Source organism: Bos indicus x Bos taurus, chromosome 14, assembly GCF_003369695.1.
Source record: "Bos indicus x Bos taurus breed Angus x Brahman F1 hybrid chromosome 14, Bos_hybrid_MaternalHap_v2.0, whole genome shotgun sequence".
NCBI classification, from domain to species: Eukaryota; Metazoa; Chordata; class Mammalia; order Artiodactyla; family Bovidae; genus Bos; species Bos indicus x Bos taurus.
Genome location: NC_040089.1, coordinates 10,262,662 through 10,284,168, shown reverse-complemented (window position 1 = coordinate 10,284,168; position 21,507 = coordinate 10,262,662). Strand labels below are relative to the sequence as shown.

The following is a 21,507-nucleotide window of genomic DNA, read 5'->3' as shown; positions in this document are numbered from 1 at the left end:
TATTTCATCTAATTTTTGACTGCCTAGTAAGTGGAAAAAAAAAAGGTGGGGGGGAGGAGTAGAAGGGTATCCCTGGCCTCAAGGTACTTATAATCTACTAAAAGGGAATACATGTGTGACCATGAGTAAGTATATAATTCAATTAGCCAACTGGAGGATGAAAATGTGACTTCTGGAGCCATGCAGTTGATATGTAACCTTGTCAGGAAGCTCTTCGTGTTTATACACATGTAATTTTATTTACTTATTTCTGGCTGTGCTGGGTCTTCCTGCTGCTCTAGGGCTATTCTTCGCTGTAGCGCACGGGCTTCTCACTGTAGTGGCCTCTCTTGTGATGGAGCACGGGCTCTAGGGCCCACAGGCTTGCTTCAGTGGTTGAGGTTTCCAGGTTCGAGAGCACAGGCTCAACAGTTGTGGCACATGGACTTGGTTGCATGTGGGATCTTCCCAGACCCGGGATCAAACCCGTGTCTCCTGCATTGACTGGGGGATTCTTTACCACTGAGCCACCAGGAAAGCCCAGGGAGTTATTATTCAACTCTAACCTAAATATCACATGCTTCAGCTGAAGCTTATTTCCTGATGGTTCTATTTTATTAGCATCCCATTCACAATATAAAGCATTTTGTCTTGAGCATAAGTCTGAGGGAGAAGAGCATGGACTGACCTGAATCCTTTCTCAGCCGAGCTCATCATCTGTAAATTGGGGCAGCAGCACCCAGCCCACAGAGCTGTTGGAGGGATTAAGTGACATGATGTGTGTAAGGCAGCCAGCACAGAGCCCAGCATAGAGCAGGTGCTTAATTGTAGTGTTGGCAGATTCGGGATTTGTTCAAACTCTTTCACTCAAAACACGCAAGCCTTGGGACAGTGACAGCACTCTTTGCATTGGCATCAATTTATTTACTGGGAGGCAGCGCCTTCACTTGCATTGCTATGAAAAATATTACTATTATTAAAGCAGCAGCAGCTGCTGGGCCAGCCGTGAACGCTTATTTTGATTTGCACCTCCTGGAAATAAGGAGTATCTAATTTTATGTTAAGCGCTATTAATGTGAATAAGCATCACAGGGAAAAGGAAATGGGTTGCTTTTTTTTTTTTTTATAAAAAAGTGATTAATGAAACATAAAGGAAGACTCCCGACATTTCAAAACAGCAAAGACACTCGAATTTTAGTTGGTATGTAAACTGGTCAGTGAAGCCACTGGATGGAAGGAAAGCTGTGGTCCTCGTCAGACCTTTAAGTGGTTTGTTATCCGACACTGGGAGGAAGTAGTCAGACCGGGACACTCCCCAGCGGCCCAGCGACTCCCAAAGGTCCTGGGTATGCACGGGAGGTGACTTCTGAGCACCATGTCATCGCTGCGGGTTGAAACGGTGGTGGGGTGTTCCTACTCTGCCCACACCCTGTGTGGAATGTTGGTCTTTCTTGACCACATCAGGAAAGCTACAACTAGGCAGCGCGGTGCCCTGACCACAGCCCTGCAGAGTGTCCCAACTGAATACAGAGCGGAGGGGTCATGGGGAGGCGAGACTTGCAGAAGGAAGAGCAGAGAAACTAACATCCCCAGGGCGCGGTGCAAGGCACGTGGCTGCCTCACTTCCCGCACCGGTTCCCCGGACCACCCTGCGAGGTCCCGACATCTCCAACCGGCTCTCGCTCCAGTGGAGGGTGATGGGACCAGAAGACGGGATCCCAGTCCCATCCCCCTGTGTGATCCGGTATGGAGAAGATGCTTCCCTAGTCCCTAACCCTGCTCTGAGGACGACCATCACCCCTGCACTCCGTCAGGTAGCCCCACCCTCCCAACAAAGCTGACTGCACTAGCGGTGGTCTCCTGACCCCCGCTGCGCCAATCTGATCCACCCCGACCCCAGGTGTCCCCACCAGGCACAGAGACTTAGCTGGTGAGGGCACTGGAGCCAGGGATGTCCCCTCTCTATCATTTGCTCAGGAGAATATTCTCATTTCCCACCATTCTGGACCCTCATGTTCTATAAAATACCCCTGTGAGTCCTTACAATCAACCCTCACTTTGCCTGGACATGCTGTATTCTGTTTTGTAGGGGGAAGGCGGAGCCTGTTACTTTCAACAAAAGAGCCTAACATGCCTGGGTTTTTCTAGGCCTCCACTTCTTCATCCATGGAAAGCAGGAGCTGAATAGATGGTCTCCAAGAACTTTACCAGGTCTGTCAAAGGTGTGACATAGTAATACAGGACACTGGGGGGACACGGCTGTCCTCCCCCAAGTCCCTGAGCACAATGCTATACAAAGGCAAGGTACCCAGGCTCTACTGATAACAGAACGAGCTTGGAAGAACCTGTATTTTTATCCATCCAAATCACATCTGGAGGGGAAAGAGATGGTCTGCCTGGACTTGGCCAACTCTGCTTTTTGGAATAGTTGCTACATGCAATGCAATCATCTTTAGGGCTTAACCTCCCCGGGAACGGTGGCTCTGACTTTGTTTTCCTAGCTTCTGGGTGGCTAAACTGGGTGCTGTCTTAACAGAGGCACACATATTCCAGTTCTTGGGGGAAGATTATACCATGGCCTTAGCATTAAAATTCAGTTCTTACATAAGTGAACTCTAAGCGCAACGAGACCCTGGGCTGCTCAGAACGAGCTCTGGGTGGGCAGAGCCCACCGTGAACTGTTATTCTGTTAAGACCAGGCAGGGTCAAGGACGTCCAGGTCTGACCTAAGCCCTGCCCCAGAGATCATGAAAATGCATCTTACTGAGGCTGAAAAGAGGTTATGAGGCACCCAGAAATGCAAATTCAAGGACAGATCCTTTCCTTTGAAGGCGCCTGCCTCCAAACCAAAATAGAATTCCTTGTGGTCTCAGTGCTTCAAGCTGTAATCAGGAAAGCAAACAACTGAGCTGCCACGCTCTGTCCTCCTGGGGCCAAGGCAGAAATGCTTCCCCCAGTGCCTCCCCACAAACAACCCAAACCCAATACCTGCATTTATTATGGAACAGAGAAAGCGACTCGTTACTCCAAAGACCCAGTGAAAATCAGAAGGGACAAGTGCCCCAGCTTTGATGAACTGATGGAGGGCACATGGAGGAGGAGGTTGGGAGAAGGAAATAAAGAAGCAGTGACCCAAGGAAGCCCGGACAGCGAGGCGGTGCCCGCAGAGCCCGTGAGGCTGGCCTGGGTCCGAGGAGGCAGCGCTGGTCACCGGTCCCCTTACTTCAGAGCAGTGCCGCCAAAGGCTGTGGACATAGTAAAACTGAACGGGCACTGTATTTCAGATCAAGCTGGCTCTGACCATGACCGCCCAGTGGCCGCCTGCACCTCACCATCAGGGTCCTCCGAGGCACACAGCCGGCCCTGTCACTGACCTCACCCATCCTCTGTCGAAAGGGGTCTTGTCCTCTCCTCCTACAGGTTCAAGGGTCCAACCCAATAATACTAAACAGCGAGGATGGTGAGACAGTGAGAACTATCATTCACAGAGTACTCACCACACCAGGCAGGGCTCCGAGCGCTTCACATACACCAACAGGTTAAAAGGCAGCACATGAAGATGCAAGAAGGTTCAGGGACTCGCCCGACACACACGAGAAGATAACAGGGCTGCAATTAACCCTGGCAAGGGAACTTTGTCCTCCTGTTGAGCCAATGTCACCTGCCGGTCCACAGTGGCGAGAACTCTGCCCGGCTCCCCACCAAGGAATGCCTCTCACCTCCTTGAGCCCCGCCCCACGGGAGGAAGGCTGACTAAGGTGGCAGGGCAGCCCCTGGCGCGCACATTTTACCAGGAGCGGAGTCACCGGATGGGTGTCGCACGTGCATTCTCCCCTTTAATACTTCTTTTATTCATCAAACGAGACCGAGGCTGAGCTGCCAAGTGATCCCCATCGAGCCCATCGCTTACTCATGTTTAGATAATACATGCGGGAAAGGCCGAGGCCAAGGTCTGCCTCCAGTCCTCAAATGACTAGGTTACATAAATGGAAACCACCTCTCTGAGGCTCCTTTTGACGCCCAGACACAAACGCAAAGGTCTGCGTAGCGTCTGAACATCCAACACCACAAAGGCAGCTAATGAGAGCTTCCGAGCCCCACATCAAGGAGGGCCGCCGTGGCCTCACTGCGCACGTGATGTGAGACCTGGACTTACCAGCAGACCGGCCAAGCAAGATCGAGGCTCCTTAACTCAGGCTCACTTTCCACCTCCTGCCTTAAGCACGTTCTAGGGAAGGGCACTGGACGAGCCCTAGGCTTACTACCCCTACCCCACCACCCCGTGAATCAACAGCCTCCATAGACTTCTGGGAGAGCAGAATGCAGAGAGCCTGGACTGGGAGTCTGGAGACGGGAACCCAAATCCTCACCCCATTTCCTTCCCATCTTTAGGCCTCGGTCCTCACCTCTGAAAACAGCAGGACTGAACCAGATCTGTGTGGGTCCTTTTCCTTCATGAGCTTTCTCCCACAGGAATACAGAACTCGAAGGTTCTGCAAGCAAAACCAATCATGAGAATGAGAGAACCTTTTGCTTTCCAATTTTAGGAATCTATAACTAGCGATCCAAGTATCTGATCAGCAGGAGATAGCAGTGTGACACCACCGAGTTGACCTATTTTGGCCAAAATCAAAGACGACTGGCATGAGAAAGATGCTGAACCACGCTGTGAGAGGTGGTGTCCATTCATTCTTCTGGGCCACTGGCTACTGGACCCACATCGTGACTTTCACGGGCCCCTCAGAGACCAGGTTCCTGGGCTGGCGAGCACCAGCCTCCATTCTCTCCCAGGCCGTCAGCTCTGATGTCCAGAGTTGCCAGCAGCCGGCCCAAAGGCAGGGCTGGGATGGGCAGGAAGCCAGAAGGCAGCTGGCCATGGAGCCCTGCAGCAACTCCACCCAGAGCTGCAGGTTCTTCAACCAGGGCAGCTCACGGGCAAGGACAGGTTGGGCGACAGTCCTGTAAGTCTGCCAGGGTGGAGCTGGAAACCACAGGGCCTTGTCCACTTCCGCTCAGCCCAGGCAGGGTGGCTGGCGCCATCTCTGAGGACCAAAGGCAGAGACTTCGGGAGACGTCCAACAAGAGGTCTCAGAAGAGAGACACAGAGCTCCCCCTTTTCTTCTCTACCCAAAACTGTCTCCTCCCTGGCACTAGATATCAAGTGAAGATAAGAAAAATAATTCGTAGATTTCTACGAGACAGAACAATAACAACAACAAACCCACAGCAGACAGGAAACACAAAAGAGTGAACTGCAGGTGAAACACAAAGGCTTTCAGATACTGAGATCTTACATTCAGAGCATTCACTACTGTGTAACTTTGGATAAGGCATTTTACCTCTCTGAGCAGTGGTTTGTTGTTTAGCTGCTAAGTCGTGTCCGACTCTTTGCAACCCCATGTGCTGTAGCCTGCCAGGACCTTCTGTCCACAGAATTTTCCAGGCAAGAATACTGGAGTGGGTTCCCCTTTCCTTCTCCAGGGGATCTTCCCAACCCAGGGATCTAAGCCGTGCCTCTTGTGTCTCCTGCATTGGCAGGCGTATTCTTTACAGCTGAGCCATCTGGGAAGCCTGCACTGAGGTTTATTCATATGTAAAAGAACAATAAAAATGCTATCAGACAGGGGTTTTATTAGACGGTAAACATGTTTCTTCATATATGTATTAAAAAGGCAAACAGCATTAGCTTAGACTAGTTCACTAACAGGTTTGAGCACTGTTTTAGAAAGAGCGTCAGTTCTGTTACAGAAAGGAAGTAGCCTTCTCTCTTTGCTTCTGCAGGCAAATGTATTCTTCATTCACTGGCCTTATCTGGTTAAGTCCAGAGAAAACTCACCCCAGGTACCTCTGCACTGAGGGTGGAGCCACAGAGCCCAGAATTCTGCACGGGACAGTGGCTTCAGGAGACTTGCTCACCTTTCGTTATTTCATCTTCAAGAGTTCAGGGACAAAGAAAGCACATTTTCTTGAACTTAAGCAATGCACAGGACCAGTCTTGGTTTTATCTAAACCTTTCCTGAGACTTATTTTTCTTTAAGATCACAACTGATCTTATCTGCCTCCTGAGAAACCTGTATGCAGGTCAAGAAGCAACAGTAAGAACCAGACATGGAACAACACACTGGTTCCATATTGGGAAAGGAGTACATCAAGGCTGTACATTATCACCCCGCTGGTTTAACTTCTATGCAGAGTACATCATGAGAAACGACGGGTTGGATGAAGCACAAGTTGAAATCAAGATTGCCAGGAGAAGTATCAATAACCTCAGATATGGCACCCCACTCCAGTACTCTTGCCTGGAAAATCCCATGGATGGAGGAGCGTGATAGGCTGCAGTCCATGGGGTCGCTAAGAGTCGGACATGACTGAGCAACTTCACTTTCACTTTTCACTTTCATGCACAGGAGAAGGAAATGGCAACCCACTCCAGTGTTCTTGCCTGGAGAATCCCAGGGCCAGGGGAGCCTGGTGGGCTGCCGTCTATGGGGTCGCACAGAGTTGGACACGACTGAAGCGACTTAGCAGCAGCATGCAAATGATACCATTCTAATGGTTGAAACTGAAGAGGAGCTAAACAGCCTCTTGATGAGGGTGAAAGAGGAGAGTGAAAAAGCTGACGTGAAACTCAACATTAATAAAAACTAAGCAAGATCATGGCATCCAGTCCCATTACTACATGGCAAATAGAAGGGGGGAAAGTGGAAGTGAGGGTTATTTTCTTGGACACCAAAATCACTGCAGACAGTGACTGCAGCTATGAAATTAAAAGATGCTTGCTCCTTGGAAGGAAAGCTATGACAAACCTAAACAGCATATTAAAAAGCAGAGACATCACTTTGCTGATGAAGGTCTGTCTAGTCAAAGCTATGATTATTTTCCAGTAGTCATGTATGGATGTGAAAGTTGGACCAAAAAGAAGGCTGAGTGCTAAAGAGTTGATGTTTTGTGCTGGAGAAGACTCTACAAAGTCCCTTGGACAGCAAGGAGATCAAACCAGTCAGTCCTAAAGAAAATCAATCCTGAACATTCACTGGAGGGGCTGATGTTGAAGCTAAAGCTCCAATACTCTGGCCACCTGATGTGAAGAGCTGACTCACTGGAAAAGACCTTGATGCTGGATATGATTGAGGGCAGGAGAAGAAGAGGACAGCAGAGGATGAGATGGTTAGATTGCATCACTGACTCAACAGACATGAATGTGAGCAAACTCCAGGAGACAGTGAAGAACAGGGGAGCCTGCTGTGCTGCAGTCCACAGGGCTGCAAAGAGTCAGGCATGTCTTAGCGACTGAACAACAGCAACCACATGAAGAACTCCTTGGAACCTGAATGTGAAGATAAACCAAACCACCTAGGAACTTACGCACCTGATTCATGGTACCAAAATGAGAACAGACAATAAGAGTGAAGCCTCCTACACTTCTACAAAACACTAACCACTGAAGTATGTCTGTAGACATTTAGAATATCTATTTTAAGTCTTAACTATTTAAGGGCTTCCTAACTCCACTTAGGGGCTACCCAGGGGGCACCAGTGGTGAAGAACCCGCCTGCCAATGCAGGAGAGGCAGGTTCGATCCCTGGACTGGGAAAATTCCCTGGAGGAGGGCGTGGCAGTCCACTCCAGTATTCTTGCCTGGAGAACCCCACGGACAGAGGAGCCTGACGGGAGCCTGACAGAGGAGTCCATAGTGTTGAAAAGAGTCAGACATGACTGAAGCAACTGAGCTGCAGTAGAGTTCATCGTTAACACCACTTACTTACTAGCCATCTGATCTTGGAGACAAATCACTTCATCTCGCTAGGCCTCAGTTTTCTTCCCTGTAAAATGGGGCTAACAATTGTTCCTCCTCCATAAAGCCTGTGTAAGGGTGGAGTGTCCTCAGGCATGCCGTGTGCCTTCGAAGTCCTGGTACCAAGCAGCTAGCTGCTTAATGAATGGGCAGAGCTTGCCTCCTCCATCATCACCAAAGATAAAAGTGCTGGGCCAACACTACTGAATCAATAACCGAGCTGACCTTCACATATCATACTGGACTCTCCCTTTCAGCCAACACTATGTATGCACCAACCTAAGCCTCTAAATGAAGAGCCTCTTCTTTTGTCTCCCTCGATGGTGCTTGCTCCCTTCCTGGGAAAGCTCAGCCTTCTCCTACTCATTTACTCATAATTTCCAAACGGTCACGAGTAAAATGGCACACGTCAGTGTGCTTTGGTTGCTGAATAAGCAAAACACTGGCTTTTTGCTTGGAAAACACTCACACACCAGCATGAAACCTTGGCAGTCCATCCACTCTTGCCTCTCAAAAGCAGCCACTCATTCTGTGCCAGCCCCACCATGACTTCCAGAATCATGGGGGACCCTTTGCCCCCAAAGTTGAAGCCTGGAAGTAAATTCTTTTCTTTTTTTAACCACATATGTCTGACCCAGTTCCTAAAGTGCTCATCAGTGATAGGTTAAAATAAAAGCAGCAACATCTGCAAAGCACAGAACTCTTTGCCAAGAGGACAAACCAAAAGGGAGAGTGTGGGTTAATTTGGGGTTCCAAATTAGGAGATCTAACACAATTTTTTACGTGACATTTAGGCATGCTACTTTGGAATTCAAAGAGCAAAACAGTCCATAAATAAATAGGGAGACAATTGCTAGAACTAGAAAAATATTTTTTAAAAAATTCCAAGCTGCCCAAATTAATTCCTATTCCTGAGTTTCCACATCACCAAAAAAGTACCCAAAATTTCTCTTCCTAAGAATAACCACAAGTCTTCAAGTTTCCACCTATTTCACTTGTGAAGCCTATGCCAACAAGAATTTGTGGTTTGCCCCAAAACTTTTCCTTATATTTTGAGGGTAATAACCTTAAGCCCCATACTTTTTTGAGAACTGAATGCTGATCCACGTAAGATATTTATAAATGTACCTCCTTCATACATATAAGCTTTAGAGGGGTGGAATTAAAAGTTCAACCGTGGTAGTTATCTATGAATTAGGAAACTAAAGGGCATATTGCACATTTAGGCTAAAGGCAATCACTCTGAATCCAACCTCATGGAATTCAGTTCGAGAGTTAAAAGATGGACTTCCCTGGTGGTCCAGTGGTTAAGAATCCGCCTGCCAACACAGGGAACACAGGTTCAATCCCTGGTCCAGGAGGAGCCCACATGCCATGGAGCAACTAAGCCCGAGTGTCACAACTGCCGAAGCCTGAGCACTCTAGAGCCCGTGCTCCACAACAAGAGAAGCCACACAATACAGTAGCCTTCATTCGCCGTAAGTAAGAAAGCCTGTTCACAGCCAAAAATAAATAATAATAAAATAAATTAAAAAAATTTTTTTTAAAGAGTTAAACAATGGAGACTGGGGACAACGACTTCTTGGCTAAGATTGTACTAAAGTCAGAAAAAAGTTACAAAATTATTGTGCCACTCTTGATGAAACAATCACTACTGAATTTTTGAGAACCTGAGTATTACCAACGTACTTTAACATGACACTTTTGAACTTCTAGCCTGGTTCCAATTCCTTCTCAAGTTCATAGATGACCAGGTTGGTAATAGGATTGGGTCTGTTTTTTTACCCAACCTTGCAAAACAGCATGACCCACCAAAAAATACATCAGCTGCATTTGCTTTTAAATTTAGTAATCTCAAACAAAGATCCAGAGCAGCTGCATATAATTTACAAACACTGTGTGGCCACATAGTATGGACACATACCCCCACAAACAGCAACACCAACTATATACTTACCCTTATCACACCCCACACAAACAGAATACAGTAACATTATCTGCATGTGCAGAAAGGAAAAGTGAACATAATTGACAGCTCCATCAGCAGGCCCTGAAGGACTTATCTAGAAGGAAAATAGCCCCTCAGTCTAAGCAATGTCACATCCTTTAGAAGCATATACAGTAGGTACAGAAAAAGGATGCAAAGTGCTGCCATATCAGCATGTTTCAATTCATCACAATTAAGTGAAGGACAGACTGGTCATAGGGTTGAATGCCTGGCAAGTCCACTTAATCCCAGACACCAAGCATCAGGCTGGTTCAACAGACAAGACCACAGAAACAAAACCACAACAAAGAAAAGAGTCATTTACCTCTGGCTTTCAAACAAACCTAGTTAGATAGTGCTTCTCCAACTGAATTTCAAAATTCAGTTCAATAACCCAACATTAACTTCAGAGAGAGAATCCAGAAGCAAGCTCAACTGGCATAAAATATTCAGACTCATTTGCAGCATCAGGTCGGCAAAACAGGACCCAGCACTAGCAGATAGCTCTCCCCTCCTAAAATGTAGGACCCCAGTGCTTCTGAATACACGGATAGTTCTGCGTGTAACCTGGCCCAGAAACAAGCATCACAGCCTGCATCAAGAGTAGTCTGCTCACAGAAGCCCAAGCTTCTTAGTATTAAAGAGGAGGAGCCGAGGGGGGAGCTTAGATTAGAAAGAGCTCCCCAAACCTCAAACAAACCAACCACAGAAGAATCCACCCAGGGAAAACGATCTGCCTTCCTAACTTCCTCCAGTGCTATCTTTTTTTGGGTTGAGAAGGGAGTGGCACTTTATGGCACTTACATATGGGGCAGAGTTCCAGGGCAAATATCCCGTTTTTGAGGAGGTTCAGAGGCTTCCCAGCTCCCAGGCTTGCAGATTCCTCCTTATGTACCCACTCGGCCCTATCACTAATGCACCTAAAATTTTAAAGGAAATTGCTAAGCTTTTGACGCTGTCGGAGGCACCCACAAGCTTTCCCTGGAGACCTAGATAAGAGGAGCGATTCTTTCTGCATCTCAGGCCTCCCTTCTTCCTGTCTGGCCAGGTCCTTGGGGCAGCATCGGCCTCGGGGCTCCATTCACAGCTTATGAGTGCCCTGCGGGCAGGTCCTGCTGGCGCAGCAGCCTGACTCTACCAAACCAGCCGCCCGGGGGAGCCGGGTGGGGACCAGTCTGCAGAGATAGCTCTTTCCACCCAGGGCTTGAGGACGAGAGAGGAGGAGAAATCCCGGGGTGGAGGCAGTCCCGGCCAGAGTTCCCTCTCATTCCTCTGGGGTTTTTCCACCAGTCCTAGCCGATGCAGCTCAGCCTGCCTGGCCAAGCCGGGCCATGGAGAGGTGCATTAACTGACCATCTCCCAGTCCCTTGCTGGTGACCTTGGCCACGTTGCTTTGCCTCCCTCTGCCCTCAGAGGCCTGACACCATCTACTTGGCGGGTTACGAGAGGGTCAGGGTGATGTGGAAAGCGCCCAGAAGGGCTCAAGCCAGGGAGAGGACTTCCCTCTTCTTAGGGCTGTCCACAGCCTGTTCAATCCTCTCCCCACCTCCAGCCTCGGGGCGGGGAGCTGGGGGTGGGGGGGGAGAAACGGAGCTGGGGGCTGCACATCCGATGTCCCCCGTCCATCACCTGGCCGCGGGGTGGGCTGGAGGGGGTCCCGCAGGGGGGTGTGGCTCCCCCAGGCCCCATACATCCCCTTCCTCCCCGGTTCGGAAATCGACGCAATCCAACGGCGAGGCAGCGGCCGCGAGCGGAGGCAGCGAGGCGTCCCGGCGAGCGGGCCGGGGTCCCCGAAGGGCTGCGCGCGGAGGTCACCGGCCCCGACCTACCTCCTCCAGCAGCGTGACGGTGTTCCTGCAGTTGTGCAGCCGCGTAGTGAAGCTGGACGTGGTGGGCGAGTTGTAGTCCTCGGTGGTCTCGGCGATGAACTCGGAGACGGAGATCTGGTCCGGCATCCTGCCGGGGAAGGGGGCGAGACACAAGCGAGGGCGGGGGGTGAGTCACGGCGCAGGCTCCCGGGGCCGCGGGCCGGCCGGCGGCTCATGAACGCCCCCCGCGCGCAGCCCGCCACCCGCCGCCCGGCTTGGCGCGGCTGCGATCCCGGCGGCAGCGGGAGAAAGCTCTGGCGGGCGAGAAAGGAGGCGGCGGCGGCCCCGATCAGCGATCGGCACGGGGCCCTTCAAACTCCGAGCGGCGCGCGAGGCTGGGGGCTCTCGGCGACCCGCCTCCCTCTGCTCATGCCCGGCCACGGGGGAGGGGACCCGGCGCGGCGCTTCGCGGGGGACGGGGGGGGCGCCCGGGGCCGGGCAAGTCGCGGCGGGCCGGCGCTGCCTGCTCACACGCTCTGACAGGCGGCAGCACGGACACCGACTGACTGAGCACACGCTCCCGCGGGCGGGCGGGCGGCGGGCGGGCGGCGCTGCCGCGACGGTCACGGGGACAAACAAGGAAGTGCTCTGCGCACGCGCCGTCGACCCCCTCCCCGCGGGGCCCGGCCCCGCCCACGCCGCCCCGCCCCGCCCACGCCACCGGCCCCACCCACGCCGGCCCCCAGCCCCGCCCCGGACCTCCCCCACCCATTCGCCGCCCCCGCCATCCCCGGCCAGATCCCCCCAAGCCCCGCGCGCGGCGCTCTGACTGGGTACCCCCGACAGGCAGCCCGGGCCGCGCGGTTCTCGGGGCGGCGGGTGCCCGCGTCCCCCGGGCCGCCCCCGGAGCGGTTACTTGGGCGAGCTCGTTACGCGAGCGTTTCGCAAGAAGGGGGGCTAAAAAAATAAAAAGTTGTGCGCGTTCTTTTTTAGCCCCGTGTGGGAGCAGGAAGCGAAGCCGGAGAGCCGCCTCCGGCTGCGCGGGCCGCGGGCCCGGCGAGAGGGGAGCGCGGCGGCGGCCTCCGGGGCCCGGCTTGTAGCTTGCCCGCCCGCTGGCTCCGGCTCCTCACTCCCTTAGCAGGGCTCTCACGAGCCCCCGAAAGGTTTTGTGCCGTTTGCTGAAGCCGCTCAAGTGCTAAGTGAAGATATTGAAAGGGTTTTCTCCCCCCCCCCCCCCACAATTTTCTAATCTTTCATTTACACTGGTTTTTGTTGTTGTTTTTAACCCGAAGGACAGAGGAGGGGAAGGGGTGTAAAAGGCATTTCCCGAGGTGCAAATGGTGTACAATGCTAAGTAGATGCCAAATTTCAGCGGAAAAATTACCAACAGATTGCTCATTCCTCGGCCCTGGCAGATGGCTATTTTGCTCAATCTACTTAGCCCAAAGAATCCATTTAATTTCTCACCATTGATTGCGGATCAAATTGGTTTAAAAAAAAAAAAACAAACAAACTAGGCCCTTAGGAAGCGCCTGACGATTGGCTCCTATAATTGGAGCCAACTGGAGCCGGCTCATAAAGTCCCAAATTCACCAACCTGGGCAGAAGGCTAGCCCCCGGGCCTCCTCTGGGATTGAGTTCTGCGATCTTGTACGGTTATCTGTCCTCTGGTCCTTCCCTAAACCACAACAGAATGCCCACTGGCAGGGAGGGATATTGGACCCGGGAGTGATTGTCAAAGGAGAACTGCATCTTCTCGCTCACCGCTGACAACTATTTACTAACGCCCTGCTCCTGCCGCTGGAGATTCGTAAACAGACAATGCCTCTACTCTTCCATCAACAGTAGTAAGGGAAACAGACAAGCAATATACATGTAATATAAAGTGAAGTACATACAGAGTAAAGCAAGTGATGCAGGAGCTATGGTTTGAGGAATGAGCAGAGAAAACCTCCTTGACAAAGTGACATCTAGAGCAGAAGAGAGAATGAAGGGACTTCCCTGGAGGACCAAGACATCCCCGCTCCAGTGCAGGGGACCTGGGTTTCATACCAGGTCAGGGAACTAGATCCGTATGGCGCAAACAAAAGAGTTCCTGGGACACAGCTAAAAAGATGTTGCAGTGGCAACAAAGATCAAAGGTCCTGTGTGCTGTAACTAAGATCTGATGCAGCCAAATAATAAAAAGAAGAAAAGAGAATGAGGGGCTGCCTCTGCAGGTATCCTGGTGGCTATGGGATCTTGGCCTTCAGTTGCCTCCCATGAAGATGAAAGAAGAGGGCGCCAGCCCCATGGTAAATGATAACAGATGAGAAGGTGCTCTGTTCACCGGAGAGCCATTGTACAAGTTCAAGGTGTTTTGTCTGCCTGTGCTGGCTGTCCTGAACCTGCACTGTGTCTCTGGGGAAGCACTCATTAATGTCAGAAAGGCAAGCATTGCAGCTAACGAAGAGGAAGGCCTTGGTAAGGCAGCATACAGGAATAAAGACTCTGCTCTGGCAAAGTGTTGAGACATCAGCTTTGAGAGGCATCCTAAAAAACAAAGAAACAAACAGGTACATACTTTCTCCTCCTTCTACATTAAAAGTCTGCATTGGGACACACCAAAGTTGAGGTTTTGGGGAAACTGCCAGATGGCATTTAAGACCGGCACCCAGAGGGCACTTGTTCACATGCTGTTACTGACAGAATATGAGATACCAGAAAAAACCCTACCTCTTTTCCCTTATACTAACTGGGTCATTCTGCATGGAGCAAATATGGCCACACTAGCTTGTGTTCATTAGTGTGAGGCTCCAAGAGCCTCAAGAAACCCCATGTTTATCCCCATGCAGCAGCTGAGACTCTAACACCCAGCACTTAGCCTTCCAACCACTCCAAGAAGGCCATCCTCTAGGCTGGAAATCAATTGAGACTCTGATTTTGCATTATTTCCACTTTTCTCTCTCTTCCAAGTTGTCATCGAATACCTGTCATCCCTGCTGGGCTGGTAGCTCCTTCTATCCCATATGTATGGCTTAGAGCAAACACTTGATAAATATGAGCTGTTATTAAAAAGCCTGGAGTCAGTGAATAATTGCCTCAATTCCAGGAGGCCTGGATTCCAGAGCTTTCTCTCCTAATAACTGATGCTGTCAGCTTGGGCCTTAGTGCCCTCACTTGGATAAAATAAAGGGATGCATATGTCAAAATGACCACAGAGATACTTCCCAGCTGGAGCTGAGTCTGTGACTGCCCTCAGCTCTACAGATGCAAGGAATAAAGATTATTACAACAAGCTAAGCTAACTGCTATGGTAAACAACGGGGATTGCTTTCTTGATGGAATTCACCAGAGTCCAAACTGCTGCCACCAATTGTTGTTTCAGTTTCATTTGAAGATTATGTTATATATCTGCTCCTCCTCCCCGTCTCCCCTAGCCAAGAAAGGACTATGTGAACAATGAGATATTGTGCCCAGGTAAGTATATACCTCCTTAGACTGGTATGCAATTAGAATTTCAAAGGTTCACACCTCCATCCACCATTCCTAGGGTTCATGAGCCATAATCCTTTTAAAATTTGAAACCATGCCCCAGTGCAAACCATCTGCACCTCTCATTTTCCCAAAACACCCTGAAAACCATTCCTGGCTATCTTCTACGTATAGAGTCTGATGCAAGCAAAACTTAAACACTAGATTTCTTTGTGCAGAGCTGCTCAGAAATATTTGTTATTTAATTACTAAGTCGTGTCCAACTGTTTTGCAACCCCATGGACTGTAGCCCACTAGGCTCCTCTGTCCATGGGATTTGCCAGGCAAGAATACTGGAGTGGGTTGCCAATTCTTTCTCCAGGGGATCTTCCCAACCCAGGGATTGAACTCATGTCTCCTGCATTGGCAGGCAGATTCTTTACCACTGAGCCACCAGGGAAGCCCGCTCAGAAATACACATCATCCTTTCTGGAGCCAGGAAAAACACACACACTTACTCGTGCACACCAGTTTTGTCTAAAGCATGCATCATCTCTTTGGTCATCAACATCACCCCCATCCGATGCTGTTCTGCACCCTTGCACTCCTCAAGCCTGTTTGTTACTCTGAGTACTGCTGACAAGATAAGAATGGTCCTTACAGAATGCTTTTCTTCCCCTTGAAAAACGGGGATAAAAATAGTGGTGGCTTATTCTCCCGGTCAGCAAGGGCACTAGTGACCCCACAGGCATCAGGGAATTGGCTGAATTAGATTCCCAGTTGCAGGCTTCACTCATCTATCTGCCTAACAACCAAGGTGGCGCATTTGCAAGATAGCTGACAATGTACCAGGGGTGGGAGAGTGCGGAGGAAGTGTGAGGTCCTTTCTGGGCACAAGAAACCAGGAACTTTCCTGCTGGTGCAGTTATTAAGACACAGAGCTTCCATTGCTGGGGACACGGGTTTGATCCCTGGTCAGGGAACTAAGATCCCACATGCTGAGCACAGCCAAAAAAATAGAAGGGGGAAAAAAGAAACCAAGAAGAGCTATCGGTGCTCTGATTCACATGCCTAGAAAGTGGCCCAGGCTGACAGGATGGAATTAGAGCATTCATCAAAGGCTCCCAGCGCCTTCATGGGGCAGGGCCATGGGATAGTGTGGGAAGAGAATATGCTTTGTGTTACTTGGATCTGGGTTTGAATCTCCACTTTGTCACTTATAATAATGCATTGTTGTCTCATCTGTGAAATTAGTATAGTAATAAAATGACTATGTTACAGGTTGTTAAGTGAAATAAATTGAGAAGCTGTGGATAAAGCAGTTGATGCATAGCGAATTATCAACCAATGTCAATTCCCTTTGAACTCCATTTTTATGTCAAGTATGACCATGAATACATCTCTTTTCTTTCCAGGACTCAGATCTCTCCCTAAATTAGTTACCTGGTGGAGGAAAGAAGAGAAGGAAGGGGAAGCTGCACAGTAATTCCCAAAGTCTGGGATCTCAGATTTGGGGATCATCTTTAGAACTGTGCTTATTCTTGTAAGTATCCCTTGTGAGGTCAGATCCATCAACGATGGATTTTGGAAGTAAAGAAACAGTATCTAGAGTCAAACAGAATGAATACTAATGGGGATCAGAAGACAGCTGAGGCCATAAAAGCCTGGTTTTCATGAAACACAGTTCCTGTTCAGTTCACTTGCTCAGTTGTGTCTTTGCAACTAAATTGCAGCACACCAGGCCTCCCTGTCCATCACCATCTCCCAGAGTTCACTCAAACTCACGTCCATCGAGTCGATGATGCCATCCAGCCGTCTCATCCTCTGTCGTCCCCTTCTCCTCCTGCCCCCAATCCCTCCCAGCATCAGAGTCTTTTCCAATGAGTCAACTCTTCCCATGAGGTGGCCAAAGTACTGGAATTTCAGCTTTAGCATCATTCCTTCCAAAGAATACCCAGGGCTGATCTCCTTTAGAATGGACTGGTTGGATCTCCTTGCAGTCCAAGGGACTCTCAAGAGTCTTCTCAAACACCACAGTTCAAAAGCATCAATTTTTCGGCGCTCAGCCTTCTTCACAGTCCAACTCTCACATCCATACATGACCACTGGAAAAACCATAGCCTTGACTAGATGGTAAAGAAGGATATTCTAACCACGGCAACTTCTAGAGGGTAGAATAGGCATTTGTTTCATAAGAGCATGAGTTATAGGATGATTCTCATGAGAAAGATTTGGCCTCACATCTCTACTATGTAGCAGCTATTAGATCTCGTTGAAGTAATTCACTTCTCTGAGTCTCAGTTTTCACATCTGCAAATTGGGGGCAATGTTAGTAACTATGTCTTAGTTCTCTGAGGATGTCATAAGCTATGGCATATAAGGTGCTTAGCAGGGTCTGAGGGATCATAAGTAGATGATACTTCTCAGGTATTATGGGAATATTGAAAGCTTGATCTGGAGATAAAAATTCGGATATTCCTTCCCCCCTAAAATTTACTGAAACCTACAATGTACCTAATGCCTTGCCAAGTATTGCATTTTGGACACAAATATCCTTCTTTAAACTTCATGACAACTTCAAAAGGTAGGTATGATTATCTTTTTTTTTTAATAAAGATTTTTTAATATGGATAATTTTTAAAGTCTTTATTGAATTTCTTACAATACTGCTTATTTATGCTTTGGTTTTTGGCCTTGAGGCATGTAAGATCTCGGCCCCTCTTTTTCCCCTTTTCCTCCCCCACCAGGAATCGAACCTGCATTGGAGAGTTAAGTCTTAACCATTGGACTTCCAGGGAAGTCCCAAGTATGATTATCTTAAACTTACTGGAGAGAAACCCGAGGCTAGTGAGGTGTGCAAGAGTACTTTCTGAGCTTTTGTTCTGAGCCAGGCACTGCCCTGGTTATATAGGCAGTGTCTGAATTCATCCACATAACAGTTCTGATTCATCCACGTAACAGTTCTGATGTGGGAGTATTACAATAATGGAAACCAAGGGACTTCCCTGGCGGTCCAGTGGTTAAGACTCCGTGCTTCCAATGCATCAAACTTGGATTTGATCCCTGGTTGGGGGAACTAAGATCCCACATGCCATAGGGCGTGGCCAGGAAAAAAAAAAAAAAGACCCATTAATGGAAACCAAAACACAATGAGATCTCACTGCAAGTTCATGTCCCAGCGCCCAGGAGATGAAATCCTGGGCTTTTTCTACTGCCTGCAAAAATCAAGTTCTCAACAATAATTCACAGAGTACTGCTCCATTAGATGTCCTTCTCATCAATCAAAATAAGTATTGTTTGTTCCTTATTTCACCTGATAACTTACGTATTTGTTTTCTATCATCTTAACAAAGTGCTAGAAGAAAGGAAAGCGGTGGGCGGGGGATGGGGCTGGGGGAACAGGAAGAGGGAAAGATGCGCTGGATTCCACGTGTTTTTACCATCGGGCTCACGTTGCCATATTCGACCTCAGCAGCAGACTGCTTCACTCACGTGCCTTGTATGAGTGCTTCCCAAGTACACTTATATTTTCTCAAGTAAGAAACAAACCAAAAAAAGCCTATTCTAGTCTCCAGTGAACTTAATGTAAATACTCCAAGTAAAAACCACTAGAGTGTTCCCAGTGAGTAAGGAGGAGAACATGGATTGTTTGAAGACAATCAACTACTCTCTATTCTACCCCCAACCCCGCTTCCCTGGCTATTTTTTTGGTCAAGGGTAGGAAGAAGAGTCAGGTAGAGTGCTGGGGACCCAGAAGACTCAAAATCCTGGTGGATATATCAACTGAAAGGACTCAGGAATGTATTTCTGTTCTGTCCTGTAAAGGAATACTAATAACATCAACTAGTAAATAAGGGGCTTGTTATATGCCCTGCATGATTCTGCACTGCTGCAGGCATACCCTCATTTCATACTCAACAGCCACCACATAGAGCAGGCACTGGTATTATCCGCATTTACCTGGGAGGAACCTGGAGCTTAGAGGTCACCTTGACAAGTAGAGGAGACTGATTGGTCTGATTTCACAGCCCGTGTGATTAGTCTCCTGACGATGGGTCCACAGCCCTTGGGTGCTCTTCTGTTAGAGCCTGTGTGTCATCTTTTTTCCTCCAGGGGAACTTGTTACAAGCCCAACTCAAAGGCAAAGTAATGGCTGGAGTGGAGTTGTTGTTGTTCAGTCGATGAATCGTGTCAGGCTCTTTGAGACCCCCATGGACTGCAGCACGCCAGGCTTCCCTGTCCTTCACTATCTCCCAGAGTTTTCTCAAACTCATGTCCATTGAGTTGGTGATACCATCCAACCATCTCATCCTCTGTCGCCCCCTTCCCCTCCTGCCCTCAAATTTTCCCAGCATCAGGGTCTTTTCCAATGAGTCAGCTCTTCACATCAGGTGGCCAAAGTATTGCAGTTTCAGCATGAATGAATATTCCAATGAATATTCAGGGCTGATTTCCAAGTGGAGAGCACTCCCATTGCCCCATTACTGCAGTTGGAATTAATCTTCACAGGGATATTTACAATACAGCCTCCCTTTATTTACCTATATATACATATAATTTTCAAAGAAGGCAATGGCACCCCACTCCAGTACTCTTGTCTGGAAAATCCCATGGAAGGAGGAGCCTGGAAGACTGCAGTCCATGGGGTTGCTGAGGGTTGGACACGACTGAGCAACTTCACTTTCACTTTTCACTTTCATGCACTGGAGAAGGAAATGGCAACCCACTCCAGTGTTCTTGCCTGGAGAATCCCAGGGACGGGGGAGCCTGGTGGGCTGCCGTCTATGGGGTCGCACAGAGTCAGACACAACTGAAGTGACTTAGCAGCAGCAGCACATATAATTTTATTCATATATATATATAATTCTATTTATCTTTGGCTGTGCTGGGTCTTTGTTGCTACACACAGGCTTTCTCTAGTTGCAGAAGCTACTCTCTACTTGTGGCATACAGGCTTAGTTGCTCTGAGGCACCTGGGATCTTCCCAGACCGGGGATCGAACCCATGACCCCTGCACTGGCAGGCAGATTCTTATCCACTGAGCCACTAGGGAATTCCACAATACAGCTTCTCTCTTACTTTGTATGAAGACTGTCGGCACCATTGGGAAGGACCTAAGTACTCCCTTCATGTGGAGAGATGAGAACTTCCCCAGTGACAAACAGCTCTGCCAGTGGCAGGGCGCAGCTCAGAATTTGGTCTTCCTAATCTGCAGCCATGAAATTAAAAGATGCTTACTCCTTGGAAGGAAAGTTATGTCCAACCTGGATAGCATATTCAAAAGCAGAGACATTACTGTGCCAACAAAGGTTCATCTAGTCAAGGCTATGGTTTTTCCAGTGGCCATGTATGGATGTGAGAGTTGGACTGTGAAGAAGGCTGAGCGCTGAAGAATTGATGCTTTTGAACTGTGGTGTTGGAGAAGACTCTTGAGAGTCCCTTGGACTGCAAGGAGATCCAACCAGTCCATTCTGAAGGAGATCATCCCTGGGATTTCTTTGGAAGGAATGATGCTAAAGCTGAAATTCCAGTACTTTGGCCACCTCATGGGAAGAGCTGACTCATTGGAAAAGACTCTGATGCTGAGAGGGATTAGGGGCAGGAGGAGAAGGGGACAACAGAGGATGAGATGGCTGGATGGCATCACTGACTCGATGGACTTGAGTTTGAGTGAACTCTGGGAGATGGTGATGGACAGGGAGGCATGGCGTGCTGTGATTCATGCGGTTGCAAAGAGTCAGACATGACTGAGCGACTGAACTGAACTGAACTGAATGAGTTTCCTGCATGGCAGAACTCCCAGACTCTCCATCCCTTGGGGGAAGGGGGGTGGTACATGGTATCCTTCTTGGTATTACCCATGTCCCTGAAGACCTATGGGAGGGACAAGAGATTCCTAGAGCCCCAGGCTTGGCATTTTATAAGCACCATCTCCTGAAATCTCCCTCAATGGCCTAGTGAGGGGCCATGCTATCTGTTGAGAACTCAGATACGTGCACAATCTCCTTAAGGACTACAGTTAATAAACAGTGAATCGCTATTCACAGCTGGTCTGAATCCAAACCCTGCAGGCTTTTTCTTCCCCACAGAAGGCGCTGCCTCGTACACGTTCCCTGTGGGCCCCCGATAAGCACGTTTTGGATTGAGCTGGCTCTTTTTTATGAGCTGCTGCTGCTGCTGCTGCTAAGTTGCTTCAGTTGTGTCCGACTCTGTGCGACCCCATAGACGGCAGCCCACCAGGCTCCCCCGTCCCTGGGATTCTCCAGGCAAGAACACTGGAGTGGGTTGCCATTTCCTTCCCCAATGCATGAAAGTGAAAAGTGAAAGTGAGGTTGCTCAGTCGTGTCCGACCCTCAGCGACCCCATGGACTGCAGTCTTCCAGGCTCCTCCTTCCATGGGATTTTCCAGGCAAGAGTACTGGAGTGGGGTGCCATTGCCTTCTCCGTTTTTATGAGCTACGTGTTTTCTAATATAAGTAAAACAA

The 21,507-nt window shown here is 49.1% G+C and overlaps 1 protein-coding gene across 5 annotated transcripts in view; it reads right to left on the bottom strand.

The window, feature by feature from the left end:
* ASAP1 (ArfGAP with SH3 domain, ankyrin repeat and PH domain 1) overlaps positions 1-21,507 on the bottom strand; it is a 339,676-nt gene that overhangs the window by 251,625 nt on the left and 66,544 nt on the right. For 4 of the 5 annotated variants that reach the window (XM_027560830.1, XM_027560831.1, XM_027560826.1 and 1 more), the window contains exon 3: positions 11,591-11,717. In XM_027560830.1, coding sequence (XP_027416631.1) covers positions 11,591-11,717 — 127 coding nt within the window. Of the gene's footprint in view, positions 1-11,590; positions 11,718-12,100; positions 12,157-21,507 lie in introns of those variants that run through there. The other variant, XM_027560829.1, reaches the window with a different exon arrangement.